This window comes from Podarcis vaucheri, assembly GCF_965113315.1.
Source record: "Podarcis vaucheri genome assembly, chromosome: 8".
NCBI lineage: Eukaryota > Metazoa > Chordata > Lepidosauria > Squamata > Lacertidae > Podarcis > Podarcis vaucheri.
The window spans coordinates 71,155,200-71,168,338 of record NC_138766.1 but is presented as its reverse complement, the minus strand read 5'-3'; the positions used below and the strand labels follow the sequence as shown (position 1 = coordinate 71,168,338).

Sequence of the window (13,139 nt, the reverse complement as noted above, 5' to 3'; positions counted from 1 at the left end):
TAAGCTGCTACGATAATAAAAGGATTCTAGCTTGGACGTTATCATGTTGCTTTTTTTCCTTAGTTCTTAAATAATGCATCAATTTCACCAGAATGGAAAACTCCCAAGCAATTCTCCTTGTTAGATTATTTCTTTTTGTTGTATACATCTTATATAGTATTATCATTAAACTGTAACAAAAAAAGGTCCACCCCTTGATTATGTCAACTTGCTAATTGACAGAAGTGCACAGGTGGCTGAAGCAAACAAGGTGGAGGTTTAGTTGATGAGGTAGCTGTAATAGGAGTTAGCAGAGTAATACAAGTCCTCTGAAAACAACAAAGAACCTGAATATATGTGATGCTAATCTGTCTCTTGTCTTTCCCTTTCATTTGTAGAATTGCTGTGAAGAGTTTCCTGGAATTATATGTCGTGAAGAATTTTGTATGTGAAGAAGACAGACCCGACCATGTATAACATGACTTAGCCCCCTCCCCAACATGACCTCTAAGTGTGCTGCTTCTCAATAGGCATTTTTTTCCTTAAAGTGATCAGTGTTGTACACATGCTTTGATCCATTTCTGATGAATGTTTTAGCCATGAGTTTACATCGGCAAATGGGATCTGATAGAGACTTGCAATCTTCTGCCTCCTCTGTAAGCTTGCCTTCAATTAAAAAGGCACCAAAGAAAAGAAGGATTTCACTGGGGTCTCTCTTTCGAAGAAAAAGGGATACAAAACGCAAGTCCAGAGATATAAACGGAGGTGTGGATGGCATTGCAAGTATTGAAAGCATACATTCGGAAATGTGTATGGACAAGAACTCTATTTTCTCTGCCTATATGTCTTCTGACAATGGAACAACCATCATCAGCAAACAGAGCGGAGACTTCATGGAGTGTCCCTTGTGCCTTTTGCGACACTCCAAGGAGAGGTTTCCGGAAATAATGACTTGTCACCATAGATCTTGTGTGGATTGCTTACGTCAGTATCTCCGGATAGAAATCTCTGAGAGCAGAGTTAATATCAGCTGTCCAGAGTGCTCTGAGCGATTCAATCCCCATGATATTCGATTGATATTAAATGATGACATATTGATGGAAAAATATGAAGAATTTATGCTTAGAAGATGGCTTGTGGCAGACCCTGATTGTAGGTGGTGTCCTGCTCCTGATTGTGGGTAAGTTATTATCTCCACTCCCCTTCCTACCCATTCTAATGAAGCACATGGATCTTGTCGTCATCCTGAAATATATTATTCAGTTCATTAAATTGCTCTAATTGTCTACTAATTTGTAACTATTTTAACATTTGAAGTTTTGTGCCTCCCTCATATTGCTCAGGTTGTGCTAAGTAGTCCCTATTGTTTCATGGCATAGATGAAACAAAGTAAAAGAACAGACAGGCAGATTTATTCTGGTAAACGCTGTTATTTCACACTGTAGAGTGTTTAAAGGAGTGACTTTAGTTCCTTTAAAATAAAATAGAAATATTTTAATACACTTTGAAAAGAAACCTAGCAGTTTCTTGAGTGTAAATTGTGAAATTTTTTTATAAAATAAAGAAGTTAACTTTGTAGTTACACATCCTGGCATTGGCAGTTTTAATGCCAGAAACCCCAAATATTGGCTGCCAGTAGAAATTCAGTATGAGAGCATAAACCAGTTTGTTGTAGCTGCTTGATGCCAGAATACTTTTTCCAAAGCTGCAAATGTTTTAATATTCAAGGAAACACATTTGATTGTCATCATTAAGCCAGAACAAGTGTACCCTTTGTCATATTCTTCCCTTTCCAAGCCCACTACTTGGGAGGAGCAAGAGGGTACTTTTCATTCTAATCACTGTTTTGCTTGGTAAAGCTCCTCTCACCTCTTTCCCCGCCTTCGGTTGCCTTGTTCGGTTCCCAGCTCTGGGTTCTCAAAACTTCAAGCAATCTCCTAACTGCTGTTATTCTGCTGCTACCATATAAACACCTATCTCTGACTTATTTTGTCATAGTTGTGATAGCTTGGCCAAATATGAAACGTGATTGGAACAAACAAAACTTCATTAGTATAGTAAACACTGAATATAACAGGTTTTTATGGGATTTGCTTTAACAACGGTGTTCATTTTTAAAATATTTTAACATGTGCTTATACCTCTATTCCTAACTGTATCCTATCCAACCTACTCTACCCCTTACTCCTCAGCACCCACACCAGCTACTCTCACTTCCCCCAAAACCCAACTGTCACTCCCCAGACACATACCTATTCTGTCATAAGCTACCCTGTCATTCAGCACACAACACACACAAACATTCCATCCATCTTTCACTCCCCCCTGAACTTGCCTTACCTTAAATCATACAAACCTTCCTACACAAAATTTACACAACAGTATGCCACGTCCTCCTCTGCTGATTTCAGCTTAAATGTAAAAGTAAAGGGACTCCTGACTGTTAAGTCCAGTCGTGGACGACTCTGGGGTTGCGGTGCTCATCTCGCTTTACTAGCCGAGGGAGCCGGCGTTTGTCCACAGCTTCCTGGTCATGTGGCCAGCATGACTAAGCCACTTCAGGCAAACCAAAGCAGTGCACAGAAATGCCGTTTACCTTCTCGCCAGAGCGGTACCTATTTATTTGCTTGCACTTTGACGTGCTTTCGAACTGCTAGGTTGGCAGGAGCAGGGACTGAACAACGGGAGCTCACCCTGTCGCGGGGATTCGAACCGCCGACCTTCTGATCGGCAAGCCCTTGGCTCTGTGGTTTAGACCAATTTACGCATTCGTGTTTATCGTATACATGGCATTAGTATCCATGAAGTCATTAAGCCAAGCACTTTTTACATTAAAAGTATATACTTATTCTGTGACCTGAAGTGCTGCATTATCATGTTAGCAAGAAGACTGTGTGTAGCTAGGAACAGGTGGCTGGTGAGAAAAAGTATAGTGATGTTGTAAATAAAATAGCATGGAAAATGAGCTGGTAGTAGGGAAGTAATTGGTTTTCCATGGAGAATAACAGATGAGTATGTTTTTTCACTTCTGCATATGTTGGATAGTAATTACTAAATATCTATTGATTGACTGAATAACTAATTTTTTTTTCCAGTTCTTCAGTAGTTCAAATGATAGTAATTGCATGTTCTCCAGTATTGGCTTTGAATCAAATTTGGATTGTTGTCCTATTTAGAAAGAAACATTGCAGAAGTATGGTTTGCTTTTCTTGCTTTGCGCTTAGCATCTTGTTCTTATCAGTCCAATCCTAGACCAAAAGTATGGAGCATAAAATTCTTTTAATTTGAGATGTTGCCAGTTTTCTGGACAAGGTTGTAGCTATTTTGAATGTCCTCCTCTGCCCCACTACAACATTTATGAACTTGGAAACATATAGATTCCAAACCATGTGTTGGAACATGTTCCAAGAGAAGACTACACACCTTCAAGAAAATACTAAAATTATAGGAGGCTAGATTTTGGTTAAACAGTAAGAGGAACTCCTTGAGAAATAGAATTGATTGACCCATGGAACCAGTTACCTGATTATTTAATCAGTACAATACAATAGGTTTTTGTTCACCACCCCTTTCCTTGATTCACAATGCTATGGATTTATTTGAGTGACTTTTCATTTTAAATGATTTTTTGTTGATTGTACCTTTTATTTTATTTTTTAATCTACTGAGTCCTGTGTAATGTTCAGATTCAGTTTTGTGCCCTAGGTTGGGGCTTCAATCTTGCATACACTTTTCTGGTAGGTAGCTTCATTTGAACACACTTGGATTTACTTCTCAGTGACCTTGCATATAGATTCCTTTGTTAGAGATGATTCATGTGTTACAAGAGTGGTGAAGGAGCTGCTTTTGCATGGCTGGATTGCATGTCACTCTGGTCAAGCCTGTAATTAAAGGGCTCTGCATCATTGTTGTTGTTATTATTAAGCCACTTCCTGTGAAACATCTCAATGCTATTTCATAATACAATAAAAACATATATAAAACACTTACACGTATAAGAACAATTACCGTATTTTTTGCTCAATTAGACGCACCGGACCATAGGACGCACTGGACCATAGGAGGGGGTGAATAGGGGGGGATTTTTTTTTCTTGTTCTCCCCCTCAAAAACAAGGTGCGTTCAAGAGCAGGCCTTGCCGCTGCCGCCCGAGCTTGTGGGGCTGGCGGTGGGGGCAAGCTCTGCTTTCCCCCACCACCAGCCTCAAAGATCCCTGAAGCCTTTGGAGCGCAGCTGCACTTCAAAGGCTTGAGGCTTTGGGGGCATCCTTTGTAGCCTGCGCAGGGCTGCGGGGTGCCTTCACCCCGCCACCCTGCGGAGGCTTTGCTTAGCCATCCTGAAGCTGGAACAGTGAGACGGAGGGCTGCGCAGTGCCCCGTCTCACTGTTTTGGCTTCGGGGACATCAGGCTGCTATCCGCAAGGCTTTAGAGCCCGATGGGAACTCCCGCCAGGCTCCGCAGGCTTGCGGAGAGCTGCCCGAAGCCCAGGGTGCACAGCGCTGCGCTCCCCGGGCTTCGGGCTGCAGGTGCACAGCGCCACGCTCCCCGGGCTTCGGGCTGCAGGCAGCTATCCGGAAGCCTGCAGAGCCCAGCGGGAGTTCCCGCCGGGCTCCGCAGGCTTGCGGATAGCTTCCTGAAGCCTGGAACGTGAGAGGGGTCGGTGCGCACCGACTCCTCTCGCTCTCCAGGCTTCAGCGAAAGCCTGCATTCACTCCATAGGACCCACACACTTTTCCCCTTCATTTTTTTGAGGGGAAAAAGTGCATCCTATAGAGCGAAAAATACGGTACATATCCAATACAGATTGGGATAAAAATATCCACTTTCCTTCTTGAAAGAGGAATGCCAAAAAGACAATGCATGCATTAAAAACAAAAACTGCCCAGTCTAAAAATATTTTAAGATATAAAGTAAGATATTAGATGACAAATAAAGCAATAATATAAACCAGGGATGGGGAGCATTTTGCATACTGAGGGCCACTATACGGTGACCTTCTGAGGGAAGCATGTAATTGGTAGGCCAGAGACAAAACATGGGTGTGGCTATGGATGACTCTTACTTCTTTGAGGTCAGCTACATTCCAACCACACAAAAGCCAGCCTGCCAAAAGGTATCAAGGTAGGCATAGAGTAGGGCTGGTGTAGTCTGGGAGGGGGGCATGAGCTGGGTTTAGTCCCAAGTGTCAGATAGAAATGCTTGGAGGCCTGCATTTAGCTCCTGGACCTGAGGTTCCCCCCTGATATAAACAGTCTGCACCCAGAAGTGTGCTGATTTTTAATATACAGCACATCAGTTCTCTTTTGTTGAGTAGCAAGTTCTGTGAGTGGCCTGCTTCATATGTCATGCTAAGCCAAACCATGGCTTGGCACAATTGCACAGGCTCCCAGGGCAAAGATCAGAGAACTTTGCTCCTCCCCATTGTTGTTGTGCTGTGCTGTTGCTTAGTATGTTGAATCTGGGAATGACACAGCCCCACAGACCTCTCCCACTAGCCCTTGGGACTCTCCCTAGGCTATGCCTCCTCTCCAAGTTAAAGTTTTCATCAGCCCTGCTCTGCATCCTCCTTGATTGCTGTTGCCTAGCTGGAGGATGGGGTGTGTGTGTGTGTGTCTGTGGAATCCAGAAGTATTTGTGTAGCTGCAATGTAGCCTATAGTACAAAAGTGTCGCTGTCCCTCCTCCTCTCTCTTCTTCTCTCTCCCCCCCCATATATCTTTAAACAGCCTGAGGCTTGATGCTTCTAGATACTGAGGATTAGTTTCTAAGCATGTGAGAAGACTGAAATGCAGACGCCTAATGTTTTATACCTCTGTTCTCTGATTTTGCCAGCAAAGCCCCTATTTCTACACAAAAGGGGTCAGAATCCCTGTTGGTCTATTGAACATGCCTTCCCTTCTACAAATGGCATTATTGCATTACTATTATTGATTAGAGAATGTTCATGGGGAAAAGCTGGGATTAACAGCTTAATTTCAGAGTCAAACCTCTTGTGTATTATAAGAGACACTGTTAACTCTCCAGTGCTCACTGATTTTCTGTCACATATGCTTGGTACAATGTGTCCCACTTCTCTCTGATAATTGTTGGGTTGGAATATGAAAATTTAGATTACCATCAACTTTGTGTTCTCAGAAATATTATTTGACTCTAAGCTTGTTTTCAGCTGGACCTGGGCCCCTGGGATTTTGCAGATTGTGAAATTCAGAGCAAACCTTGGGCTTCCACATTCCTCCCAATGCTTCCACACCATGGAGGGAACATAAAGGGTGAACCAGGAGATAACATTTTGAATGCAGGACCAGAGACTGCATTTTAGTGGGATCTGTTCCAGTCATTGGCTGCCACAGTGATGATGAGGAAGCCTGAGATGGTCCTTATGTCGTATTTTATATAGTAGACAAGTCACAGGATTGGAAATAGTTTTTTTTTTTTAAGTTATATTAGTTCATGCTACACAACATTGACCTTTTGTTGCTTTTGAGGATAGTAGTTCTCTATAGTTTGGCTTTAAGAGGTTTTGAGAATAACTAATTTTATTCTCACAACTCAAGTTACTATATAAAATGGCTGCAAGCAACTGGTGGGTACTCCTTTTTGCCTTAGTTTGATGAGGTGGTTTGAGGAATTTAAGATTAGACCTATTGATTGCTTATTTGTCATTTGTAGTGTCTACTGTGGGCTTCACTGAACACAAGCAACTGCAAGCAACTGCAATTACATAGTTTATTTGGGCTAACTCTTAACCACTAAAATGTGTGCAACTTTGAAAGACTTAAAAATAACACAATTATTATAGATGGCTTGAGGTCAGCACCAAGCATTTAGAAATGTGGGAATCTGGAATGTACCATTCTCACTGTTAAACTTGAGACTTAGATCAAAGAGTACATGCTACACAGAGAATGAAATACAAGGACTTAGATTGTTAGGATCAGATCTTCAGAGTTTTGTTAGCTAGATCACAATGACAATGGAGCTTTGTTTTCAGAATAAGGGATATTTCTTAATTTATCTCCGAAAGTCAGCTTTTCTTCTTGCCACTGTGCAGTACTGAGAATAACAATCTTCCCCCTACTTATTCTTGAACATTTTAAGGTATGCTGTAATCGCTTTTGGGTGTGCAAGCTGTCCTAAACTTACATGTGGACGTGAAGGCTGTGGAACTGAATTTTGCTATCATTGTAAACAAATTTGGCATCCCAACCAGACTTGTGATGCTGCTCGCCAGGAGAGAGCCCAGAGCCTACGCTTGCGAACAATTCGTTCTTCGTCCATTAGCTACAGCCAGGAGTCTGGAGCAGCAGGTATTTATTAACTGAAATACTAGGTGTCTTTAAAACATTTTAAACTATCAGATAACTGTTTTGTTCACTGATTATTGATGTTTATTAAGAAAGGAGAGCTGAGTCCAGTAGCCCTTATTTTAGCATTATGCAAATAGTACAAACTTTCATAAACAGATGATCCAAAAGTTGACTGATAATGGTTGACTTAATTGAGGTTAACCAATATCGTTGTTGTTGTTGTTGTTATTTATTAAATTTCTTTACCATACTTCATCCAAATATCACAGTGCAGTGAAACTAGACATTTTCATGATTGTCTTGGTTTGAGATTCCATTCATGAATTATTTTGTTTTTATGATTACTTTTGGGGAGGCCTTCAAAATATAAGCAATGACTTAAGTACAAAGTGAAGGACAGAGCTTACTATACTAGATTTTTTAATTAAAAAAACAACTGCCCTTGTGCTTACACTTCTGCAGCTGATAACCATTGCCTACCCACCTGTTTTAAAGGCAAAAGATTTATACAATATGAAGCGAAAACAGGCTATCTGTTGACTCACCTATGATAAGCTCCTTGGTAACCTGTGCAAGAGGACTGACTGCATATAATGCCTTACTTTGTCAGTGAACTTATTTCACACTGGACAGCCAGAAACCTCATCAGAATCTTGGGCAAGGGGGAGGAGTTAGCATCGCTTTAGAGTATCATTACTGACTTGATTTAGAGTGAAAAACTTCACTGTACTCTCTGTTGGATTTTTATTTGGAATATGGATAGTCAGAACATCTGACCCAGGTGCTTCTTTGTTATACTGAGTCACAGATGTTGACTTAGAGCAGGGGTTGCTAACCTTTTGGGACCAGTAGACATGGGCATAGCCGGGGGGCGGGGCAGGGAGGGATAGCTGCCCCCTGTAAATAAAAATACATAGCTAACTGAGGTTCTGCCTCCCTAACAAAAGGCCTGCTCCTCCTAAGGAAAATCCTGGCTACACCCATGCCAGTGAACATGTTTTGCCACAAAATGGCTGCCATAGGAACATGGTATAACACAAAATAAGAGAACATGGTCAACCACCTCAACCTTATGTTTATCATGGGAAGATCTGTGTCCTGCTGGTCTTGATTGTGGAGATGCAACTGTTAAAGGCACAAAACCCCCATTTCCCCCAGCGTCAATTCTAAACCAAAGCCAAGGCTGCTATTTTGTACCCACTTACCTGGGAGTAAGTCCCATTAAGCACAGAGACTACTTCTGAAGGAGGTATGGGTATTGTTGAACTGTAAGTTAAGTATACATTGAATTCTTAATGAGTGCCTGGAGTGCTCCTACACTGCAAGAGACACGCCTAAGCCACTTTCCCAAGTGTTCATGTTTTGCATTTGCCATATAGAAAAGGGATTACAGTGGTGCCCCGCAAGACGAATGCCTCGCAAGATGGAAAACCCGCTAGACGAAAGGGTTTTCCGTTTTTGAGCTGCTTCGCAAGACGATTTTCCCTATGGGCTTGCTTTGCAAGACGAAAACGTCTTGCGAGTGTTCCGATTTTTCCCCCGCTCCCCCCCTTTTTCTAAGCCGCTAAACTGCCAATAGCCTTTTAGCCGCTAATCCGCTAAGCCTTTAATAGCCGCTAAACCGCTAATAGCGCTAATCCGCTAAGCCGCTAATAGGGTTGCTTCGCAAGACGAAAAAACCGCTAGAGACTCGCGGAACGGGTTAATTTTGTCTTGCGAGGAACCACTGTATTTAGCTTCCACCCACGCTTACTGTGTAGTAGTAGTTGCAGAAAATAACTTCTAGAGAGTACCTTCTCGCAAATGAACTATCCATAGGATATATGTATCCTGGTTGCCATGGGAAAAAGGGGCAAACTATGGAGATCCCAAGGACTACTCTAAATAAGACAGATGCAGGAATAATTCACTAAAAGGGAGAAGAAAACAGAAGTTCTTTTGGATCCCAGGTGTCCAAACAGCACTGACTTTCCTTGCTGACTGCGAACAACAGGCTGAAGCAACCGAGCTAGCTAGCTCATTGCACAAAAATTGCGTAAAGGGTACCTGCATGTACCTGTTATTATTTATTAATTTTGTATGCATCCACAGATCTCCCGGTCCTCCAGTTAAATTTTTCTCCCTTTAGGTTAATTCTTTATTAAGTTAGGCTGAACTTGGAATTGGTTGCAACCAGTTAAAATTTACAAACATTTCCAGACATGATTTTCAGTGTTGGTTGTTCTCATAAGCAGCATGGTTTCATTGGGTTTCTTTTTAAACAGCTGATGACATAAAGCCATGCCCACGCTGTGCTGCTTATATAATAAAGATGAATGATGGAAGCTGCAATCATATGACATGTGCGGTCTGTGGATGTGAATTCTGTTGGCTATGCATGAAGGAGATTTCAGACTTGCATTATTTAAGGTATGTATTGATAGAGTTCATGTACCTCACTTCATGTTGTACCCCACTAATTAACAGCAGGCTAGGCTATAAATCCTTTAAAATGAATGAATGAATGAATGAATGAATGAGTGAGTGAGTGAGTGAGTGAATAAAGGAACAAGTGACATTTGTTTTGATCATGCACATTTGATGTAGTCTTTAGTTTGAGATGGAATTCTATTTTCATACCTGGTTAGATTTTATATATATATAAAACTGGTTTGAGAGGGAGTTTACTGACATTAGATAAGGCAGGACTTTCCATTGCATGGGTGTCAACTACAGGAAGTGCCCTGCTTTCTATAGCTTGGTGCACACTGAAGCTCTCTTCAGAATATGATAAAGTGACGGGGAAACCCCAGGACTTACTGTGGGAGATTAGAAAATGGACTTCCTGCAGTAAATTTCACTAGGAAAGATAGCAATAGAATCAACTCTATCACAACAATCCCTGCCTCCCATCATATGTCCTACATGCTTGGAGAAGCCTTTTGTAAAGAGGACATTCTGTTTGTTATTGTGTCTAGTTGTGTTCAGAACAAGTGGGGCAGCTGCTGCCATAACACTTCATCAACAGGCCTTAGAGCTTTTGCCTAAGTAAAACACACAATTCCTAGAGAAAGACAAAACATGTCAGATGTTTCAGTTAAAATTGAGGAAGGTAAATTTTCCCCATTCATAGTAAAGAGGTTCATTTAAAACGTAGGTGGAGAAACTTTGTTCCAAATCCTGAGTTGCACATTTTAGCATCAGCCCTGGGAAGAGCCATGATCTGATGGAACCAAAAAGAAAATGCACTGGATATAAATGTTGTACTGCTGGTCTGGTACTATATTAGTTTCAGATTACTTTCTCCACAACCTGAAACGTTACATTACATTAACACTTTTAGCAGGACTGCAGATTCAAGTATTCTTGCTCTCTCTGTTAGAGAATGTTATTATAAAACTGATGGTTAGTTAAGACTATTCACTGTGAGTCATAAGTTTGCCTTACTTATGGAAAATTTCTTCAAATAGCCCATCAGGTTGTACATTCTGGGGGAAAAAACCATGGAGTCGGAAGAAGAAAATACTGTGGCAACTAGGGACGCTTGTGGGTGCACCTGTGGGAATCGCCTTAATAGCAGGCATTGCTATTCCAGCTATGATTATCGGAATACCTGTATATGTTGGGCGTAAGGTAAGGTGACTGTGTGTTTAGTTCAGTTACATAGGACTTGGATACTTTTGTGCACATGTTTAAGACTTGTTCACACAGCAACATGTGCTTTAAGATATTGTAGTATTATATATATAGAGAGAGAGAGACTGCCTTTAGTCAACTTACATAAAGAAATGTATCTAGAACCAGGAAAAAAGTTAATTTTTAAAAAAACTCACTTTTTTTAAAAAAAGTATGCAGCAGCATAGAATTAAATAAGCTAGTAATATTTGCAAACAGTTTCTGTCTATATATCTGTGAGCTTCATTTAAGAAAAGGCAGCTCAAAATAATATGTCTCTCTCTCTCTCTCTGTGTGTGTGTGTGTGTGTGTGTGTAGGAAATACTTCTCAGTTTTGTGATGTGCAATGCATTCTAAAATGCTCTTTTTCTTAAAGATTCACAATCGCTATGAAGGTAAAGACATTTCAAAGCACAAGAGGAACTTGGCCATTGCAGGTGGCGTAACCTTGTCTGTAATTGTTTCACCAGTTGTAGCTGCAGTAACTGTTGGTAAGTAAAGGTGCAGGTAAAAATCAGGAAAACCCTTTCAGAATTAGTTATTTGTACTGATTTATAAAAAGCTTTGTTTACACTTTGCTGTAAAGGTGGGGAACAAAGAATTGATATTATCGATGCTGCTTGACATTCATTTTACAGCTCTGAACCCTATTTTTCAAAAATGCATTACTAGATTATAAAAGTATGTGGAGCTGAAACAATCCCTGTGCCTAATCACTCTTCCCAATTATTGTAGGTTTGGTAAGATTCTCTCTGAAAACCAGGGCCTCAGTACAATATACCTGTGTGTGCTCAGATATGTATGTGAGCCCTGGGGTCAAGCCCCATCAATTCCAAGGGAAGAACCACACCCAGTGGTACAAAACAGTGTACATACAGACCTGATTCATCAGTTGAAACGAATGGGAGAGGCATTAGAAGCAGAGGATCTCAGTGCCACATAGAAACTCCTGGCATCAGGAGGTGTTTATAGGACTGAGGGGGATGTCTTTTTCATCTATAGTAGTAATTCAGCTTTTCTTTTCTTTGCCACTTTTTGTGATAGCCAATTAAATTATATAATGATATATATAGTGATCTCTCTCTCTCGTGTGTGTATGTGTCTGTGTGTGAGAGAGACAGACAGACAGATAGAGATACCACATGACAACTCTGTACTGATTATAGTGTTCTACATTTTCATTGCAGGAATTGGTGTCCCGATTATGTTGGCCTATGTGTACGGAGTAGTTCCTATCTCTCTCTGCCGAAGCGGAGGTTGCGGTGTATCGGCTGGCAATGGAAAGGGTGTGAGAATAGAATTTGATGATGAAAATGATATAACTGTTGGTGGAACAAATGCAGCAGTAGGTAAGGAAAGTCTGTTCCAGTCTCTTCTCAATGTCTTCAGTTGATGGCTGGAGTTGATAGATGGTATACATGCTCTCTTCTTGCAGACATTGTAGTTATATTGGTCTAGGACCAGCACTAACCCAGATTCTTGGGACACATGGAAAAGCTTAGCAGCAACCCTAGTAGTCACTGTTCCAGCTTTTCCGAGAGCAGTGTCTTTCTCTACATTGAAGGAGTTTCAGTGAAATGCTTTTCCTATTAATTTTAAGTACCACCCTTTTCATATTTAGATCTTCTTCTTTGGCAATCACTCGTAGCTGAATAAGATTGTCTTCCATAAACACAGTTTTAACAATGAGTCCGTAAGAGACTGTGGAGGCCAATTCTGGATCCACACGTCCTTCCACAGTGGGGACACTGGTTTCCGGGCAGGAGTTGATCACTGTGTGGATTTGCCAACTGTGCTTTCATCTTAGCGTGTTTCACCCTTGCGTCCTGAGTTTAAGTGTCTTTACCTTTAGATACCACATCAGTAGCAGAGGCACGTAATAACCCCAGCATAGGGGAAGAAAGTGTTGGAGGATTGACTGGAAGCCTGAGTGCAAGTGGTAGCCATATGGACAGAATGGGAGCAATTCGAGACAATCTGAGCGAAACTGCCAGCACTATGGCCCTGGCTGGAGCCAGTATAACAGGGAGTCTGTCGGGAAGTGCAATGGTCAACTGCTTTAACAGGTAAGATAATTTGTGTCCAAAGTTCAGCTTTTGTGTCTGCTTTTGTAAACAAACTACAGTTAGCTCTGAGAGGATGAACTTTTTCATGTTGTACATTCTGATGTGCTACTTTTTTATTTTGATCTCATGTAGTCT

General features: G+C 41.2%; 1 protein-coding gene across 9 annotated transcripts in view; it reads left to right on the top strand.

Annotated features, from left to right (window-relative positions):
* Positions 1-13,139, top strand: part of RNF19A (ring finger protein 19A, RBR E3 ubiquitin protein ligase) — a 49,830-nt gene that overhangs the window by 18,928 nt on the left and 17,763 nt on the right. For all 9 annotated transcript variants that reach the window (XR_014222836.1, XR_014222837.1, XM_082235588.1 and 6 more), the window contains 7 exons: positions 378-1,159; positions 7,076-7,284; positions 9,549-9,693; positions 10,734-10,896; positions 11,315-11,429; positions 12,126-12,287; positions 12,791-13,004. Coding sequence is in view for 7 of the 9 variants with exons in the window: in XM_082235588.1 (XP_082091714.1) it covers positions 564-1,159; positions 7,076-7,284; positions 9,549-9,693; positions 10,734-10,896; positions 11,315-11,429; positions 12,126-12,287; positions 12,791-13,004 (1,604 nt within the window). In the remaining 2 variants the exon portion in view is untranslated. The remainder of the gene's footprint in view (positions 1-377; positions 1,160-7,075; positions 7,285-9,548; positions 9,694-10,733; positions 10,897-11,314; positions 11,430-12,125; positions 12,288-12,790; positions 13,005-13,139) is intronic.